The sequence below is a fragment of the Globicephala melas genome, chromosome 12, assembly GCF_963455315.2.
Source record: "Globicephala melas chromosome 12, mGloMel1.2, whole genome shotgun sequence".
Classification (NCBI taxonomy): Eukaryota; Metazoa; Chordata; class Mammalia; order Artiodactyla; family Delphinidae; genus Globicephala; species Globicephala melas.
Genome location: NC_083325.1, coordinates 31,860,800 through 31,881,405, shown reverse-complemented (window position 1 = coordinate 31,881,405; position 20,606 = coordinate 31,860,800). Strand labels below are relative to the sequence as shown.

The following is a 20,606-nucleotide window of genomic DNA, read 5'->3' as shown; positions in this document are numbered from 1 at the left end:
GGAGGCAATATCACCTGGGTGTGTTACAATGATTGAAGTTGGAGTGTGGTGTTACTTGTATTTAGTCGGGGAGCCAGGGATTTTTTTTCTTTTTTTCATTAAAGTATAGTTGATTTACAATATTGTGTTAGTTTCTGGTGTACATCAAAGTAATTCATGTATGTATATGTGTATATATATATATATGTGTATATATATATATATATATATATATACACACACACACAAATATATATTCTTTTTCATATTCTTTTCCATTATGGTTCCCTGTGGCCAGGGATATTAAATGTCCTGTAGCATGAGGGACAGTCCTTCACAACGACAAATTTTTCTGCCTTGAATGCCAGCGGTGTCCCATTGATAAACACTGATTTGAGTTCCAAACTTCATTTTACCGTTGAGACACTGAGCCATAAAAAGGTGAAGAAACTTTCTTCAGGTCTGTTAGCTAGTTAGTAGCACAGCCTGAGGTAGAATCTGGATCTATATATTTTTAGGCAAGGGCTCTTTTTGCTACATGAGAGGGTCTGCACAGGTCAAAGCTATTTTCATAATAAGACATGATTTGCTTTTAATCACTCTCATTCATGGAGTTTTCCAGAGGCCACAAGATATGTGTTGATATTGTACGTGAAATGTGTCAACATTTAGAAGATCTGTGAACAAATACTTTCTAAATAACGAATGCATGATATTATAGAATCCCTCTTGGCTCAAAGATCCATTAAAAGTGCAAGAAGACCAATGGCTTTTAATGTAACTAATTACAAAGAGTTCATTGATATCGTTTAAGATTTTACCTTGCACTTAACATTTAAGAAACTATCATTGATTGAGTTTTAGTGTAAGATCCAAGAAGAATACCCACAATTATCTGAACAAGCTATTAAAATGTCTCCCTTTTCTGCAGCAAACTTGTAAGAGGTCACATTTCCGTCATCTACTTCAAACAAATCGAATGGTAGGAGAATGCAGTTGTATTCTATTAAGCCAGACACTGAAACATTTTTGCAAAATTGTAAAGCAATGCCAATTTTCTTATGACATTAATTTTGCTTTGGAAAACATATTTATTATTCACAAAAATATGTTCTTTATATTAATGTACAATGAGTTTGTTAATTTTAAGCTGAATTGATAAATACATTTTTTAACTTGTCAGTCTAAATATCTAATAGAGTAAATATCAATAGCTATAACCTACATAAACACAAGCTCTTTGGGGTCTTCAATAATTTTTAAGGATGTGAAGGAGCCCTAAGAAGAAAACATTTGAGAACTGCTGCCCGACATTATATCCATTTGACTCAATGTGATTCTCTTTGCTAAGACCAGGACTCTTGTTTTAAAAATTATTTCTCAGATGATTCTAATGCACAAACTAGCTTGAGAACCATTGAGAACCACTGACACAGGACACTTCTTTACTGAAGAAAGTCTCATTCTAATGTTGAGCTGTAGAAATAGTGCCAGGATCAAGGGCATGCCTCAACAGGCCCACTGGGGACAGGCTGTCGGCTCTGCATCTACAGGTAGCAGAGGTAAACTTCCCAGAACTGGGAAGGGAGGTGATGCCAAGGAAACCCCTGACCCAACTCCTGGTCCATCTCATCAAGAGAAGCAGCTGGTAGTCAAACAGAGAATGAGCCTCAAGAGGAACAGTTCCATTTCTGGACATGATTGCTGGGTTCAGTGAGAAAAGTCATGGTCCCACTCAGGAGGATTATGATTCTCCCAGTGTCCCAACCAACCTCAAGGCCAGAAAGGGCAAAGAAGTAGCTTATGGGCCAAATTAGGCTCACAGGTGTATTATCTGTAATTCCCAGAATGTAGACACTTTCTGGAATCAGATGGAAAACTTAAAAAAATAAAATTTCAGATTTCTAATTTATCTTAAAATTGGAAAATCTGGCACACCCAGTCCTAAACTACTACAGCAACAATTGTCTGGAACCTCACAGCTGCTGCTGCCGCCAACAGCTGGAGGCTGAGCCCTCCGGTGGTCCTCAGTCTCCAGGTCTCCTCACCTGTGTATGTTACTTGCCTGGCCTCTGGGGTTGCCATCCCTGTTTTAGACAGTGCAAAGAGAATGGTGGGATCCCTTGATGGCTTAAGAAGAAGACAGGAAGTAGGGCTGTACCGGTACACGAGACAGCCATACAGCTCAGAGTGACATAACAAAGTCTGAAATCTGACAATGGAACTCCAAGTTGGTCTGATTTGCCTGGGCACAAGGGTTAGAGGCAAATAGTTTGATCCTTCTACTATTGATTTTAAGTTATTGTGCTAGTAATAGCACTAGTAGTAGATCTAAAGGGCTCATATTAGCTGTAGGTAGTTGATTAACTGCATCTTACTGGTGAATATCAGAGCTCGGAGAAACCAGTATTCTCCATTCAGCGTCTTTTGACATTACTGTGTGATGATGAAGAGAGCAGTTATAATAAAGCCCTTAATATCCTCCTTGTGGAAATCTCTTGCTGTGTTGCTGAATTTTCATATTTAGTCTTTGTTTGTCAAGCCAGTTAAGAAAAGCTACTTCCTCAAGTGTCAGCTCTGGATCCAAAAACATCTACCAAAGATAAGCAGTTGCCATGGCAAAAAACAACAAACCCAAAGGTGATGGATCATGGGACTTGGTTACTGTACTTGCCATGTGAATCCACACTGCCTTCAACCTTTACTTAACTCCACACGTAGCTTTTCAACACATGTCCTGGGCTGTCTCAAAAGCACTTTGCTTCTCACTTTGCAACTCCTCAAGCCAGTGGCATCCAACCACATTACGTAAATCCCTACTTACTAAATAATATTGCTTGGCAGTATTTGTCAAAATCTGGCTTTTGAACAACCACATTCATGAAGGTTTAGAAAATGCAGATTATAGTCTAGAAGCATCTGGAATGTTCTATTTGTTTGCTCCTCATTAAAACAAATCAGTATTGAGGCAAATCTTAAGAGGTAACTTTACTAAAAACATCTTGGTCACCTGAGGTTATGATATATCTAGGTCTTGTGATTAAGTCTTCCACTGACTGATTAGATGACTTTAGTTAAGTTACTTAATTTTTCTGCAACTCCTTTGTCCAAAGATCAAGAATTCCAAATAGAGCTTTAAAATAAAATAAACCAAAAGAGCTGAAAGAGGCCTCTAACTTTAGCTTAAACACATTGCTTAGCTATCTTGAGTCACCAAGTTTAAAGGCCTATCATGATTTGACTTAATTTAAGAAAAAAATTTTCCGATTAAGGAAGGATTTGCCATGCCTACAGATATCTTTCAAAACTTGATTTTAGTGACTATTCATTCATTTTGAATGTATCTTCATTTACTTAAACAAGCTCTTATTTTTGGAATTGAGGGGAGAGGAAAGAATGCTTGTCCTTCACCCCGTGTGTAGTCAGAGTTGCTCCAAATTACACCCCTCTGAGATCCTGATAGATGTTTCCTATGTTTGCAGGGTGGCACCTGGATGACTCAAGTCTGAGCCCCATCCAGGAACTCTAAGGTCAAAAGATGAGCTGGTGACCTGCTCTGGTGGAGGCGTGCAGAACAGTTACTGCCAAGCAGGGGGTACTCGCTGTCTCAGGATTAGGCAGGGCCAAGAATGCGTGTGTTTCCTGTGGCCCCAGTGTGGGAAGAGCACAGAAAAAAGAGAATCACCTTTGAGATTTCTTAGATATTAGCTATGGGGATTTTAAAAGATGGCTGAAGTTTCATCAACACACATCACTTTGGAAGATGGAGTCAAATCATGAGCTTGCTGGTTACAGATAGAATATGGCAGAAGTGATGTTGCCTGTCTTTCAAGGCTAGACATGCACCCTGGAAACCTTCTGCCACTGTAGAAGAACTCTGGTTACCCTGAGGTAGCCACATGGAGAGATAGCATGGAGAGACAGAGAAAGAGACCCAAGGTGCCCCAGGTCAGATGCCACACACGTGAACGAGGAAGTCTTGGAGATGACAAAGCCCTGGCCACCATCTGACTGCCTGAGATGCGAAGGAAGCCTCTCCCCCTGGAGCCTAATCAGCCCCCAGATTCATGAGCAAAATAAATGATTGTTATTGTTCAAAGCATTCTTTGGGTATGGTTCCTTATACAGTGGTGCATGATAGGAACACCATCCTATAAGATCGCCTAAAGACACAATGGGACATTAGTACAAAAGAGCCTGGGTGGACCCCTGGTTCTGTGGGTTTTGCAGGAGTCAGCAGTCAACCCTCAAGTCACAGGAGCTGCAGAGTCAAAGGCAATTGCAAAATAAGAGGTTTTTAAAGAACCTGCAGGAGAAAACAAAGCTTTAAACTTTTTCTAGGTCCAGTGTGAAATTGGCTTATGTTAGTTAGTCCTAGCCAGGAAAAACTTTCCTATTCTCTTCACTTCTTCTCCTTCCTTTGACTATTTCATTAAGCTGGGCCAAATATTACTTGGCCAGCGAAACATTTTAATAATTTTGAGACAGGGAAAGCACCTCTAAGCATGACACACAAAACCAAGAAGCCACAAAGGAAAAGACTGACAGGTCTGACTAAGTGAAAATGTAAGACTTTGAATGCCAAATACAATATGTTTGAAAAGTTGAAAGATAAGCAACAAACTGGGAAAACCACTGGTAGCATAAAACAAAGGATTAATTGCACATAATATATAGATTCCAACAAATCAGCTGGAAGAATATGAACAATGGGTAAGAGACAGGACAAGTCTATTGATGGAATAAAGAGGATTAATCAAGAAATATTTAAAAATATATTCAAACTCACCAATCATTGAAGAAATAAAGTTAAATTTATTTAATTAAATTTATTGTAATTAGCATCTGTATGAGTGTCCTAGGGATGCCATAACAAAGTATCACACACTGAGTGGCTTGAACGACAGAAATGGATAGCCTCACAGTTCTAGAAGCTAAAAGTCTAAGGTTATGGTGTCTGCAAGGTTGGTTCCTTCTGAGGACTGTGATGGAGAATTCATCCCATGCCTCTACCCTAGCTTCTGGTGGTTTGCTGACAATTTTTGGCATTCCTGCATCTTTACGAGGTGTTCTCCCTGTGTGCATGTCTGTGTCTGTGTCCAAATTTGCCCTTTCTATAAGAACTCCAGTCATATTGGGTTAGGGACCATGCTAGTGACCTCATTTTAACCTGGCTACCTCTTTGAAGACCCTATTTTAAAATAAGGTCACACTCTGAGGTACTAGGGGTTAGAGCTTCAACATATAGTTTGAGGGGGGACACATCTCAACCATCCCAATATCTATTAAGAAAAAAGCGATAAATTGAATATTGGAAACTACAGAAACAGACCTCTTGCATACAGCTGATGGGGTATGATGTGGTATAGCATTTTGGAGAGTACCTTGGTAGTATCTCTCAGAATGATATAGTCTAAATGTACACATCCTTTTTCTCCAGCAATTTCACTTTTGCGAATACAAAAAAATCCAAAATAGGTAAATTCAACATGAAAAATGGAAACTCTGAAGGTAAGATTTCCAGGGAAATGAGGAAGAGGGGGTGTTAGGGATTTGCTCCTGTTTTTAATATTAGGTATCGTGGTCAAGTGGATTTCAACGTCAAATCTCAAAGCTGTCCTTCAAAAATGAACACTGCTAGGTTTGATTTGTGATCCTCTGAGTAATCCTTTAGGGAATCGATGGAAGAAGTACTTCATTTCCTCCAGCTCTCTCCCCTCAAGGAAACTTCTGAGCAATAACCAACAAAGACTGCCAAATTTAGCAAGTAAAACACAGGACACCCAATTAAATTTGGAGTGAGATAAACAACGAATACATTTTGAGTATATCCATGTCCTATGCAATATTTGAGACATACTCAACAATTTTTCATTGTGTATCTTAGACTCAAATTTAACTGGACATCATGTATTTTATCTAGCAACCTAATACCTGACCCCATACTATACGAAGCGAGAGTGCCTGGCCCTTGGGGGTTAGGATGCGATAACATGATTTCACTGTGTTGTGCTTTTGTAGAAGCTTTTTTAAAAAAGCAACAACAAAAACCCCAAACAAAAAACAAAACCAGAAAACCTTAAAGAACGGAACATGTGACAGTGGCAGCAAAAGAGGTAACAGGAGCTGGTCTCATGTAAATACTATGTTAATTAAAACAGATGGATCTGGAGCATAAACAAAATAGCTGCAGGGGGCTGGTTTTTGTTCTCGATGCGTTTCTTAATATAGTAACTCAGTTCCCATCCTGTTAGCACTCTTCCCTTATCAAACATTGAACTGGGGTATAAGGAAGTTTAAATTACCAGTGATTGGAGAATCATTTTCTAAACACTTGAAACAGATGGTTTACTGCCTGAAAAGCATGCTTCTTTTCGGGGAATGGAGTGTTGAGCTTGGCTATTTCAGGAAAATGTTTGGCGGCAGCTCATGTACTGACATCACATTTGCCACGCGGATGAACAGTTTCCCCTCCGCTCTCTTCCTTCTGTCAAGTTTACCCACTGGCGAAGGTCTTATTTTGAATGCCGCTTGCTTGCTTCTTGCAGATTACATTGGGCAAAAGCCCGGTTACTCCTCCCCTATGACGTCTCACAGTTTCAGAGAAACACCAATAGCCATGATTTTTTTAAATGACTCTCATTTGAGAGTGTATGGTTGATAGAGTTCTGCTAGCTGAGCAGTAGTGGACTTAACAAAAAGAGAAGGTCCTTTTGCCCTTTCTGGGGGGATCTAGGATCCAGTCCAGGATCATGTGTTGCATATGGTTGTCATGTCTCTTTAGCCTCTTTTAATCTCTAACAGTTCCTCAGTTTTTCTTTGCCTTTCACCGAGGATTTTAGAGAGTACAGTCTGGTTATTTTCTAGAATGTTCTCCAAACGGATTCATCTGATATTTCCTCATAAGTGGTCAGGTTATGTCATACATTTTAGGCAAAAATACTAATGAGGGGTTAGAACTGGATTTTTCTAGCACCACTTCCATGCTATGGGAGAAACCTGGCCTTGTGTCCTGTGAGTGAAAATTTTCTGCTGAAACCCGATTTGACGACAGCGCTTCCCACTTCCCACCAAAGCATCTTAATTTGAAGTGAGTGGCCCAAAGTTTGTATAAGAGTCTCAGAATCACATTTAAGAGTAAAAATGGATTGGGGTGTCTGTGTGTTTCTGGGCTTTCTCCTTGGGGTGATACCAGCTCCTTTGGATCTGTGTGAATGCTCTGAGGAAGGTTAAGAGGGTGCAGGAGCTGGTTCTTGTAAACTGACAGTTTGGAAGAGTGAGTTGGAGATAATCGCATAATCCATTTATAACCACCCAAGTTAACAAGCTCTCACCTTCTCCAAACAGGCCCCTTATTTACAAATAGTCACTTCTGCACAAAAGCGGGCTCTCGTCATGTGACTGGAGCCACGTGCAGTCCGTCTCATGGCATTATTTTCCTGTAACACCACAAAGATCAATTCGCCTTAGGAGCACTAGTAGAACCTGTAAATATTATTAAACGCATAATCTAAGATTTGAAAATAATTTTTTATCTTACTTTGTAGACAAACTACCCCCCAAATCGCTTGCAGCCCTGTCTGCCCAACGCGATGCTAGGCTCTATCAGTATATGAGAAACTTCCGCAACGACGGTGGCTGGTTCTGCGCTGCCATGCTCAAGTCAGACCACGGGTGGAGAACAGTCCAAGCTCCACACTGGGAGAGGCACTCAGAAATGGAATTGTTTACAGAAGAGAATGAATGTGTTGCTAAAGAATTCAAAATCAAATCATAAGAATGGCTTTTCAAAGGTTTTTTCAGTCCAGCCCTGGCCTAGGCCCCATCTCGGGTTCTCAGCCCCCTTTCCTCCAGGACTGGAACTCTTGTCCTGCCTTTATCACTCCTCCTGATACCGGGAACAAGGGTCGTGCTCCCTGCTGACGCACTTGCCAGATATAGCCCACCGGCCAGCACACTGGAGGATCCCCTCCAAAAGAGGGGCAGGTTGATTGTCTGAGGGAAGGATTTGGTGCCCACCTGGGAATGTCTCCATGTCCTTCAAATCCCACATTCTTCTATAGAGTGAACTTCCTTCCAGGACAGGCAGCAGCATCTGTTTGTCCACCAGGCCTATTACCCTCTCAGGGCCCAAGTCTAGCCTAGGTGCAGGCCTTCCTTCTGTTTCCAGCTGGCCGAGGGAGCCCGCAGTTTCTGGCCATGTGTTCAAACACACACTATTACAGGAAAAGGGGGACAGTGGATGCAGAAGGACAGGAGAGCTGTCTGCAAGCCAGAGGGATGTCATGAAGATGGATTAGGTGTTCACAAGAGTTGGGAACAGGGAAGTTTTGAGGGACCCCAGGAGAGTCTTCAGTTCCATATAAGGAAGAACGCTAGCGACTTTCTGCTTACCTTTGTCTCTCCTGCAGTAACTCGTGGGCATGATGAACTAACCTATTTGATGAAATGAGTACAAAGCAATCCCTCTAAAAACGTACCAGCTGCCCTTAAGAAGGTAGTGTGTTCCCTTCTCATCACTAATATTTGCGGAAAAGATGAAAAGTACTTTGGTGGCTGCCAGAGGGAGTGGCCCTCAGATAACTTCAAAATTCCCTTCTAAGCTTGAGATTCTGTAAAGTTTCGGTAATCAAATTTCAGTGAAATTTAGCCTAGATATGTCTCCTAAAGTAATTTCTGTTTAATCTGCCTCATTCCAAACTCAAAGAAGAAATATTTCACAATTATTGACAAAGAGGAGACAAGTTCATTGTCTATGTATGTCTCTGGTATTGTTGGGATTCACAGAAAGTTGTGTAAAATGGGAGAAGCGTATCCTCACTCTCTGGTGAGACCACTTAGAAGCCAAAACCAACTCATCGATTCTTCAGGCCGTGCTCTACGAACATAGCAGGAAGCTCTACTCCATCTGGATAGACTGTGAAAAAGAAACGTTAAAAAGAAAAGAAAAGAAAAGAAAAGAAACAAAAAAGGGAGGCAGGGAACGCAGAAAAGATTTCATCTCGAGGAAAAATAAGCTGCACATAATTATTGTCAAAATAATTTTTCCATTTTATTTAACAAGATGATTCTGAATGTACACATGTGGCTTATGAACACAGTGTAAAATATTTATTTCCATCTTCACTGTAGTCTAATAATTACTATGTAAATTTGGACAGGGTTTTACACGAAAACATGAACATGCTTCAGCTGGTTCGGTGTGACCGTGGGATTCGTGGATTTCCCATGTTTGTGGAGGCTCGTTAGGTGGGCACGAACACGTCGACATCCCCACGGCAATCAGGCCAGACACTCACAAAACAAGTGCTCACGTGTGATAGGAACATGCGGATCACGACAAACGGGCATTCCTTGACAGGGTTGTTCAGATACATTTCCACACCCAGAAACACCCTTTTATGCTGCTCTGATACAACGTTATCTACTTGCCTTCTATCTAATGTGTGAAATCAAATGTCCTTGTTGGAGACAAGAAAATGCACAGGGTCACAGAAGCATTGCAATTTTACCAGATCCGAAAAGGGCTAAGTACAACGCGGTGACTCTGTGAAAAGATCCGAGGCCTTCAGATAGGGCAGCGTCCCCTCAATGTTCCAGACAAATTGTAAAGGGCTTTGCTAAAACACTGCTGGACTGTACGGTCTCTTGAACAGTCCAGTAAGAAGCCGTATGTAAAATTCCTTTCCATAGAAATATCTTTTACTTAGAGAATATAGATTCCAAAGGATACCAAAATATTTACTAACATTAATTTCTGGGAAAAATATTTGCCATTAATTTCTAAAACAAATTATATGCAGGGAAAAAATTTAGGTACCTTGAGACTGATTCTTTTGGGAAATCACTAAATTAGCTTTTTTTTTTTTTACATTTAGAGAGTAACGCTTCCAATTACAAATGGATTTGTCCAATTGGGTCTCTGAAATGGTAGGTCATTGAAGGTGATGAATACAGTCAGAGGGGAAGCACCAGTTTAGGGGCAAGAAAGGGCCCCATTAAATACCGTCTCCATTCACTGAGCAGCAGACATCGTCCCTCACAGCCTGACATTTGCCTCTCACAGTAAAATGACAGTGTCAGCTTATGAGAATGATATTTATTGGTTAAATATTTTCTGGAACACCTACACTTCAGTTAAAACTGTCCTATTTGGAAATCAGTGAATATGCCAAGGGGCTCACAGCATGCCTACAAGATACAAATATACACAGTTACGGCAAGCTTCTGGCAAGGCTCCTCGAAGTAACAGGAAATGTTGATGCAAAAAGATAGAGACGAAAATACAGGCCATACACTGTAGAGGAGCCATACTCAGGGGAAGGTACTATTTGAAAAGCACAGAAGACTCTTTTATCCAAGAGGGAACCACAAACATAAAAATAAAATATTTGGTATTCTACACTATATTACAAAAAATAAATATATCCATCAATAAATAGTAGGAAGCCTAGAAACTTTTACATGAATATTTTGGTTGTTGGCTGCCAAAGTCCCCCTGCTACCTTTCTCAAGAGTCATTTAGGTTTATCAACTTCAGCGATGATAATTCCGCCATAAAAGTGTAAAAAAGACAGGTGTGGCATATAGCAAAGGTCTATGACCAGAGAAGACAGTGGTGAGTTCTACTTTCCGAAGGATCTGACACCTTCCTGGCTTCATATTCATGCAGTGAGGTAAAGGAATTGCGAGCATGCTTCAGGAGGCCTGAGGGGAGCTGGCAGGCCTCCTCTATTTATGGTCGGTGTGTTTTAATTGTTTGATGACAAGAAAGCAAAAAAAAAAAAAAAAAAAAAATGTAACTAGCAACATTTGAATAACCAATAGGTGGCTTTCTGCACTCTTTCCATAGGGTAGAAGAGAATCTTAGAAACGCGTGTTTACCTCTGGACTGTGGTAAAAGGAGAAACATCTGATTGCCAACAGCCTAGATTTTCACATCCCTTTAACGGAAGGGTGACTATAAGGGCTCATAACAAAGCTTCTCTAGGAACCTGGCAGAGCCAGCAGAGGGCATGAGGAGAGCAGAGCCTGGCACGTCACATCTTTAGTGTTCTAATATCAGCGTGCTAATAGCAGGAGGGTACCAGAGTCGTCATGCGTGGCTCCCGAGAGCTTACGGTTACGTTTGCGGGTATTTTGCAAACCAGTTGACATCACCTTGGTAGCTTGAAGTAGGCCATGGAGGGGGTATCTGCGCCATTGAAACCCCCAAATCGGAGCTATTCCCTCCCCACAACCCGTACCCCGCCACTGCTGGGTATAAAGCATTCACCAGCATACCACTGTCTTATGTATTTTACATATAAAAGAAAATTCTGCTTGATTTGTATCTAGCTAGAACAATCCCATTCAACCAAGGTTTTACCGTATGTCTATTACAGTGTCCTTTAGAAAGGATAAGAAGTACCGTAGAGTATATGAGTGTCCAGTATGTACCGTGGATGTAAAGGATGTACCCCATCCCATGGAGGGCACTGAGCTTGGCTCTATAAAGCCAGTTACACACACACACACACACATACACGCAAGCACACCATTTTCTATGGAGGGTATCCCATAAATGAATGCTTCTGAGTCGCCTGGCTCTCTCAAATTGTCAATCACTGTATACCCACTGATGGCCAGAATACCACTCTTCCAGGGGCAATGGATTCTCCCACTCACCCTCTGGATACCAGTGGACAACAGACGTGCAGAGCTGAGGGCCAAATTGGGCAAAGTGTCCTTCAAAATAGCTTCCCTTGCCTCTATTTTCTAGGGCAAGATGAGATTATGACCCCAGACGTTTGTGAAAGCAAGGCTGATGTTTTCGCAGGGTAAAAAAAAAAAAAAAAAAGTGCAAGCCTTCTTAAAGAAGCATTCAGTGGGGTGAGGGGGGACAATGGACTGGAAACCACATTCCCGATTCTAGGTTGGACCATCCGTATTGTCTGCCTGGAGGTGTCAGAACAGTTTGAGAACTGCTCTGCTGTGGTTCTCCCTGCACAACGCCTGTGGTCCTGCACGGGGGGCACTGGGACCAAGTCTCAGTGTCCTTCCAACTGGCCAACTAATGGGCAGATGCCCCAGACCATTGTCATCAGGAATACTTCCCAGTCCCTTAGTCCTGGCCAGTTCCCAAACAGAAAGACTGCAGAGTGGGAAGGATGGGAAGGCGACAGGGTTTCCATCATGGGGCAAACCTGATTTCCAAATTCTGGCTTAGCTTTTGAGTCATTTGGTTGTGTGTCTATTTATTAATTCATTTATTTAAATGTATTCATTTGGACTGTGGTTCTCTTTTTCTTACACTTAAGCATTCTTCATGAACAAAACATTTTATATATTAGCAACTCAACTAAATAAAATATCAGGGGGAAATCTAGAAATTAGAGCACTAACTCCTTTTATCCCAAGAGCAAATGCTTTCAGGTTTTCTCTTTGGGCTCAAACCAGGGAAGGCCAGGGAAGATAGGGGACATGTGAATGGGAGAAGGACACAAGGTGCTCAGGCAAAAAAGAGGGAGGGAAGGGAAAAGGTGGAAAAAAGCAAGAGCAGAGGTTCAGAGGCAAAGGAGAAATATGAAGAATTGAAGAAAAACAGGAAGAAGAGTCCAACAAACAGATCCCTTCTGATTTTTCCTCCTCTTGGTCTTTGTTAATTTTATTTTGTCCAAAATATTTAACTCTCCAATTAGAACTGCTTATAATTTTACAAACACGTCCTAGGACAGCATCTCTATCCTTTGCCCCTCCTCCCCTGAGAGCCCCTCCCACCTCCTGTACCCTCTGCAGCCATAAAGGCCAATACACATGGCCTTGCCTTCCTGTTGCCTTAGGAACAGATGAAGTTCCCTCTGTTTTCCTTTCTTGACCAGGCACTGCCCTCTAGAGCACACTGGTCCCCTGTGGGCTCATTCTTTGCTGTTGTCCCTTAAGGCCACTGCCCCCTTGAAGCCACTTGGTTTCTGTGTCCAATAACCCTTCCCCTCAAACATGCAGCCTCCTTTACCAGGCCCTGCTGCTCTGAGTAATAGCAGAAACTCAACTGACAAAAGCTACCCCTACATTTCCAGTAGTATTTCGGAAATGTAATACTTCCCAGGATGGTTCAATTCCTGGTGCAAATTATCCTGATGGAAATACTACCTAGAGAAGAGGTGACCAAGAACCTCCCACTGTCTTTTAACATATACACGTTTGATTGGGTTATGCACGTGTGTGAGTAGAATCTGCCTCTATAGAACCAAAAGGATTTTATACGTTTATCTATGTACACATATACACACACAAATATCTACCTCTCTCGACAGTATTTTTCTGCTTAGGGGTGTTGCTTTCGAATCGGCCTAAAGGGCAAGTAGTGTGGGCTTGCCACTTACTATTAGAGATGGCATTGCCGGGAAATGGCAAGTCCAAAGAAACATAGATTGGAAGGGACTAGACTGTGGAGTAAATTATGCATTTCCTACAACAAAACCGCCCTGTCAAATTCCCTAAGGCAGCAAGCTTCTATGATCTGTACACCCTTATTAAATAATCTCATTAAATAGGAACACAAAATATACACATGTACAGTTATTAAATAAGCCACAGGTCTCCTCTCCTATCTACAGCCACACTCAGAGACGGCCATGCCCTCATATTTAAACTTGTAGGTGACGACCCCTTTGTCTAAATAGAGAATGGAGATGGGCTCCAGCTTGGTGGGCACACAGCAGGCTTTGGAAGCCTTCTGGGAATTCTTGAGGTGGACCAAGGCCTGGATAATCGCATGCTTTGTGGGGGTGAGGTGCTCTGCCAGGGGGTAATTGCAAACACCACGGCATTCGTAGGCTTCGTATCCGGGCGGGGCGATGATCCAAGAGTCCCAGCCAATCTCCTTGAAGTCGATGTAGAGCGGGGTCCTCTTGCAGTAGTTTCCTTTTGCGTTCCTTCTGATGCGGGCAGTGGAGTCATAGATGATGTTTGACCTCATCTGCAGCAAAGCCTCTTCCCCAGGTCCGCTGGAATAACCTTCCAGTCCCAGGTTGTCCATTTCCGGAAGTTGCTCGTGGGCAATCATTTCGTTCAGTTCCTCCTTCCTCTCCTTCTCACTGCTTTGGTCATCAGAAAACACGACAAGCAAAGGGACATGCTTATTCTGGGCACTAGTGTCTATTTCCAGTTGTCCCCTGCCAACATCCTCCATTTCATGTTTGCTCTCAATATGAACCTCCAGCTGGTGGGTGGATGAGCCTGACTTTTGCCAATGCCTGATGGCATCGGTGACATCAAAAGTCTCCCACTCACTGTTGGTTCCATAGATCTCCCCTGACACCAAGACCAGCATGCTTCTCTCACCCTCACGGTCCCCTTTGCTCTCTAATACTTCGAAAATGGTAATTTTCCGGTCCACTCCTTCATATATCATGCGATCTCTTTGCACCAGGGTGTACAACCTGAGTTCAGCCATGATGACCTCTTCATGGTGAGGGATGGACACGTTGAAGAGGAGAGGGTATTTTCGGAGCCCATTAAAACTGGCTGGTTGGGAAAAGAGATCTGAAAAAAAAAAGAAATCACATTTGCAGTATGTTACAGAGAAAAACAGATGCTTATTTATTCAATAAGAGTGCCTGTCCATTCAGGAGGCTTGATACAGAGAGAATGAGGGAAAATCAATGAAAACAAACACAGTGTTAGCATTCTCTAAGAGAGAATACTGAAGGTCAAGGGTAGAACGCTAGACTGAGTTAAGCTGACTAAAATGGAAAATGGCTGCCTCCTGAATGAGAGAAAACGCACCCAGCCTTATTTGCATAGCTTACAGAATTATAGACCTGGGAGGGACCTTGGAGATTGTCCAGGCAAGCCCCCAATTTTTCTAACCAGTGAGGAGCTATCAAACGAGACACGTGTGGTGGTTGTTTTTTTCTTGAAGCTTTTCAGTGACGATGTCATGGCTTTTCATATTTGTACTTGTAATGGATGGAGACCCTCACATAGTCGGGGTCTTCCTGAGAAACATCCATGTAGACCAGGGGGTGGTAAACCTAGCCCACAGGCCAAAGCAGGCCTGCCACCTGTTTTTGGAAATAAAGGGTTTCACCCATTCATTTCTGCATTGTGTTTGTGACTGTTGTTGTACTACAATGGCAGAATTAAATCCATTAAGTCTCGACCAAGGTCATACGGCCCACAAAACCCAAAATATTTACCATCTCCCTGGCCCTTGACAGAAAAAGTTTGCTCATCCCTGCTTTAGACAACAAAGTCTGACAAGGTCAACAGGATAGGCATAACACTAAGGGGGTCACAGCACTTGAATTTGGGGTTTGTGGTCCTCCAAAAGGAAGAATGAGGGGAAACGAACCTTGGGGATAGATTGGTTGCCTTAATTTTGTACTCTTAGCACCTGGCATGGAAGTGCAGCACATAGGAATCACTCAGAATGTTTATGAAATAAAATTGTAAAGGTCCTGTTGTCTTAGAAGCACACCTCCAAATATTATTATGTTGACACCTTATCTGAGAATTTTATAGGCGTCCAAATCTCCTCTATACCCGTCCCAGGTAACACCTGTCTACAAGGAATCCCTGAAGACATCTGTCATCAATCAAAAAGTTCCATGACACCAAAGATGCTGAGGACCACCAACTGAGGGGGTCGCTATCATCTTTGGCCGCCTTTCCCAATTGTATATCCAATTCATGATTTCAGTGAGGTCCTTGTTCCAGATTGTACTTTTAAATATTTTTCTTTAACTTGATATTATTGTTTTTATACTAACTTCCTCTTTTAGACTTGTCCTAAGCAACAGTATTCATGAAATGAGAGGGTTCGAGATGATAGTTACGTGGATTTTTTTCAATCCACTTTAATAAAAACATATACTGATTTCACATGATTCACAGCTTCCTCTGGGTACCACCGAAAATCATCTCATACACTGTCAGTGAGAAATATAGGTCACTGGAATGAATTTAAACTCTCTAGCGTGGCTCGCAAAGCTAGCTATGATTAGGTCTTAACCACTTGATCCAGTCATAGCTCCCATTCATCCCCTACAGCATGGAACATTGCAATTTATCAATTAATATTTGTAGAAATATTAAACAAAGTCTCCTATTTAAAGTAGACTGATAGGGGCTTCCCTGGTGGCGCAGTGGTTGAGAGTCCGCCTGCCGATGCGGGGGACGCGGGTTCGTGCCCCTGTCCGGGAAGATCCCACATGCCGTGGAGCGGCTGGGCCCGTGAGCCATGGCCACTGAGCCTGCGCGTCCGGAGGCTGTGCTCCGCAACGGGAGAGGCCACAACAGTGAGAGGCCCGCGTACCGCAAAAAAAAAAATAAAAAATAAAGTAGACTGATAACTTCACTACTTGCCAAAACAGTCCTTTGCTTTACTGTATACTGCACCTTTGGATATGTTCTTCTGACCCTTGGAAAGCTCTACCCCCTCATCTCCATCTATCTAGCTGTGACCTCTCCCTATGGGGCCCTCCCTTCTTCACCTCCCTATATAGGAGCCCACTCCTCTCTGGGTAACTTGAGTATTTACCCTCTATACCTCTCCTTTGACCTTGCCATTTACATCCTTGATTTTCAGTTGTCTATATGAATGGATTTTTCCCAACTAGATTGTCATCCTAATGGCACGTACCACAGCTTAACCTCCCTTCTATGCCTCCAATCTACCATGATGCTTTAAACAGAGGTAGCACTTTAAAAATATTGATGAGTTGATGATTCTGGGCATCAGACTGAATTGATTTATGGGCATGACGTGTGTCCTTAATACATCAAGTAATATGGTAGTTGTCCCCCGTCCCTTATAGGAATGGAGAAAACTTCATTCCCCTTGGACAGGAAACATGAGAAGACCAAAAGTAGGGGAAGAGACTGGTTGTTCCATCCTTTAGAAAAATGCACAATAAAAGCTCACTGTAGCGGGAGGAAGGGTTTACCAAGGAGCACAAGGACATTTTTGGTGGTATGAATATGTTCACTATCTTGATGGTGGTGATGGTTCCAATGGATGTTAACATATGTCAAACCCTATCGAATTATACACTTTAAATATGTGAAGTTTATTGTTTATGCCCATTACACTTCAATAAAGCTGATATAAAAATAAGTTCACTGTGCATGTGCAAATATAGTAATAATGGAGGTGTTACACTTCAGGCAAGGGAGCTAGTGTTTGCTGAGCCAATTTCACGTGCCAGGTGCTTTGCAAATTGTTTTATTTAGTTCTTACTATAACCCTATAATGTTGGTATTGGTATCCTGTTCATTTGATTCTGGAAGAAATCAAGCCTCAATGCAGAGAATTGACCTCCCCAAGATGACAAGGAGAGGTCAAAGCAGTGGTAGGAAATAAAGTCATGCTTTTTCCACCTTGAAGCAGCACTTGTTTTCCTCTGCTAGTTAGATTTGGAGGAGGTTTGGTTTTGTTTTGTTGGTCTTTGTCTCCTAGGGAGTTGCACTGAGCAAACGTAGAGAATCAAAGAAAGACAATAACAGCCGACAGGGCGAGCCCAGTGCAGGATTCATGACCTTGGGCTGTGCATTTTCACCAGTGGACTGGCAGAGGTGTGGGCAGCTGGGTCGTCTACTGAGAGGTTTGCTCCTACCCTCACTGATATTCAGTAATAAGAAGCTCATTTCCTCACCCGGACCATCGAAATCCTCCACAGAAGTGAGAACTGAAAAACTCCTATTTTCCCCAGGGATGCGAATACTTTCCCACCCACACCCTGAGCCAGCCACCCAGGGATCCGCACTCAGAAACATTAGGAAGGCTTCCCAGGGAAGGAGGATGTTTATTTTCAATTCAGACTGACCACAGAAAGAATCTGTAATTTCAGCTTTTCATTTCCATCATGTTACTAAATGTCACTAAGTCACATTTCCAATATGTTACTAAATATTTGAAATTTTGGCAGTCACCTAAATTTTAAAGGCAAATAGTATCTCCAGGACTGAGCAATACCTATTCAACATTTCCCCCAATGCCTAGAATTTAAGGAATTCATTAGTAAACACTGACATTTGTTTAATACTTCATAGCAAATGTAGTACTTTCTTACCTGTAACCTCTTTGAAATTGCTCAATTGTGTTACGTAGGTATATTGTCCCCAATTTACAGTTGAGGAAATTCGGATTCAGAGAAATTAAGCTAATTATCCACATCTACTAAGTCAACCCTGTCTGAAAAATCCAAATCTTGAGCTAAATCTTGTCACCGCCTTTTTGCTTTCAAGAATACTTGGCCAACATCTATCCAAACCCTCTTTTGTACCTGGTTAATGACTATAAAAGCATAATTGGTAAATATGAAAGAATTCGTTACTTTGGACCCACAACTTTTACCATAGATATTAGAAAAAAATTTTCTTGATTACTTGCACTATATTAAAAAAAGGATTAACTTGCTAAGTGATTAGATTTAGTACTGAATAAAGATCTGGGGGCAGAAAACGCACTTTTCCCGCTGGTATTTAAAGATTGTACATTGCTCTTCATAAACACACAGAATAAGCTGGATCGTTAATTGGACCATGCGCACTTCCTGGAAACTACAAACAGTGCTTCAAGGATATACATGTCACAACAAACAAAACAACACTTTAGGAAGAATCTCTAAAATATGTTTCCATCCTGTTTGAACATTTCTTAAATAAGGTCACAAAATGGAAACTCACCCAAAGTTTGAGCGAAACGCAAATCACAACTTTCTGTATTTTACCTATTGTCATCATTTTCATTCTATGTAGAAGTTGACAAATTTTGTAGTCAATTAAAAGCTAAACGGAACTGAGCCCTATCTGGAAAATGACAGACAAAGGTACAGCGGTAGACCAACATTAATATTTTTTATTACCTGCTGTTCAAATTGAAAATTTGCAAAGACCCAATTATAATGTCAAAATGGTAGACACTTTACGGCGTTGGATTAAAAGATATTCTTTAATACCTTTCAATAATATTTGGAAAATGACCATGAAAACAGTATAGACCAAAATGTGCCTTGTTTTGGGGTATCTGTGTACACACACCCCTATATAGATGTTTTCACCTTTATCATCTCCATGCATTGTAAATTTACTCACCGCTTCTAAAAACTCGAAGCCAAATTTGATCAGTAAAATCTCCACTTACCTTCATTCTTGAAACTCCTAATGATGTTGGCAGATGGCATGGAGGTCCTATCTGTTGCAAATTTGTTGTAGAGTTCCAACATGTACTCTGGTGGGTCAACTTTGGCTGCATCCTGCATCGGGATGTCCGACAGGTTCAACGTCTTGAGAAACTCTTTCTTCATGCTCTGTAGCAGTGTGTTAAAGTCGACACCATCTTGCTCTGAGAAGACATCATCAAACAGGGGCATATCTTCTTCCAGAGGCGACTGCTCCAGGCTCATGATGGGGCTGCCAGAAACCGAGTGAGCCACCAGGCAGGAGAGAGCACACAGCTGCAGGGCCAGGGAACCCATGACTCTGCTCCAGCCCCCAGGCCAACCCAGGAAGGTTTAGCGCTCCTGGGCTCTAAGTGGCAGTTTTATCTTGCGGAGCGTAAATGTCTCGTGTCACTGGAGACAAGTTTGGAAACTTCCCCTCTCTCCCTCCCCCTACCACTCTTCCTCTCACCCCCCAAAATCAGGTTGCAGTAATTGGATAACAAAATCCCCCATAGGGGCCTAGCCTTTCTTATCTCCCTAGTGTAAACTTGTGCACCAGATTTTGTTTCTATCTTGCAATCCTTTTTTCTTTTAATGAGCATTTTGTAAACATTTCCACATTCTGACACTGGCTGAGAGATAGGACAATTTTCTCCTTGCAAAGGCTCTGCTTCTCCTCCTTTCAATTCACTTCCTTTTGGCAGGAACGCCTAATTTCTGCTTTTACGTGGTTCAGTTTCACACATGCATATAATAGACACTGAGTCAATACAATACACGTCAATGGTGATATGTATTAATGCGAGTCATGGGGCTTTCATCCTCACATAAACATTTATGAAGAAAAACCAAATCTCCAACATCTCCAAGTTAAGCTAACAGATATAAATGAACTTATATAAATCTTTACAAGTTGACATTATTAGAAACAGGAAAGTATAAATTTCATGAGCAATAGCCTTTTTGGTACAGATTCGATCTGGCTAAAATGGCTTTTGAAAAATAGGGCAAGTGCTTCATTATCACAGCAACTAAAATTTATTAGGTGTTTTCCTACGAACAGGCATTGTACTAAGTGTTTGCATATATCACCGAATGTGCTTCCTATAATAACCCAGTTATTATCCCCATGGCATATGTGGGTCACTAAGATTCAATAAGTTGCCAGAGGTCACAAAGCTACAAAGTGATAGAGCCAGGATTTGAATCCAGGCAGTCTGACTCTTATGAAACAAGAAAACAATCAGACCTTTTAACCAGGGTTCCCCTAGTCTGGGGCACAGGCGGTGTAGCCAGATTAACTAAGCTGCAGCCCAGCCCGTCTCCAGGGAGTCCATGGTCAGTCCAAGGCAGGCGACAGTTTGTAGCTGGGTGTGGAGCTCAGGACCTTCACCTGTGTGATGAGTTATTAAAACGACCACAATCTCTGCCGAATCCATCTTTATGGTTAAATCAAATGGACCATCAAACGGTTCCAGT

The 20,606-nt window shown here is 41.8% G+C and overlaps 1 protein-coding gene across 1 annotated transcript; it reads right to left on the bottom strand.

Annotated features, from left to right (window-relative positions):
* Nucleotides 1–13,567: 13,567 nt before the first annotated feature.
* BMP10 (bone morphogenetic protein 10) lies at nt 13,568–19,442 on the bottom strand. The gene is made up of 2 exons (XM_030877722.2): nt 19,109–19,442; nt 13,568–14,505 (listed from the first exon to the last, which is right to left on the bottom strand). Exons 1-2 carry the CDS (start codon nt 19,440–19,442, stop codon nt 13,568–13,570), a joined length of 1,272 nt encoding a protein of 423 aa, XP_030733582.1.
* Between the last annotated feature and the right edge of the window lie 1,164 nt (nt 19,443–20,606).

Excerpts from the sequence above, each read along its gene's own strand:
- BMP10 (XM_030877722.2), bottom strand. The coding sequence starts at position 19,442 with ATGGGTTCCCTGGCCCTGCAGCTGTGTGCTCTCTCCTGCCTGGTGGCT. Across the intron at positions 14,506-19,108 it reads TAGGAGTTTCAAGAATGAAG|ATCTCTTTTCCCAACCAGCC; the intron begins GTAAGTGGAGAT and ends TTTTTTTTTCAG.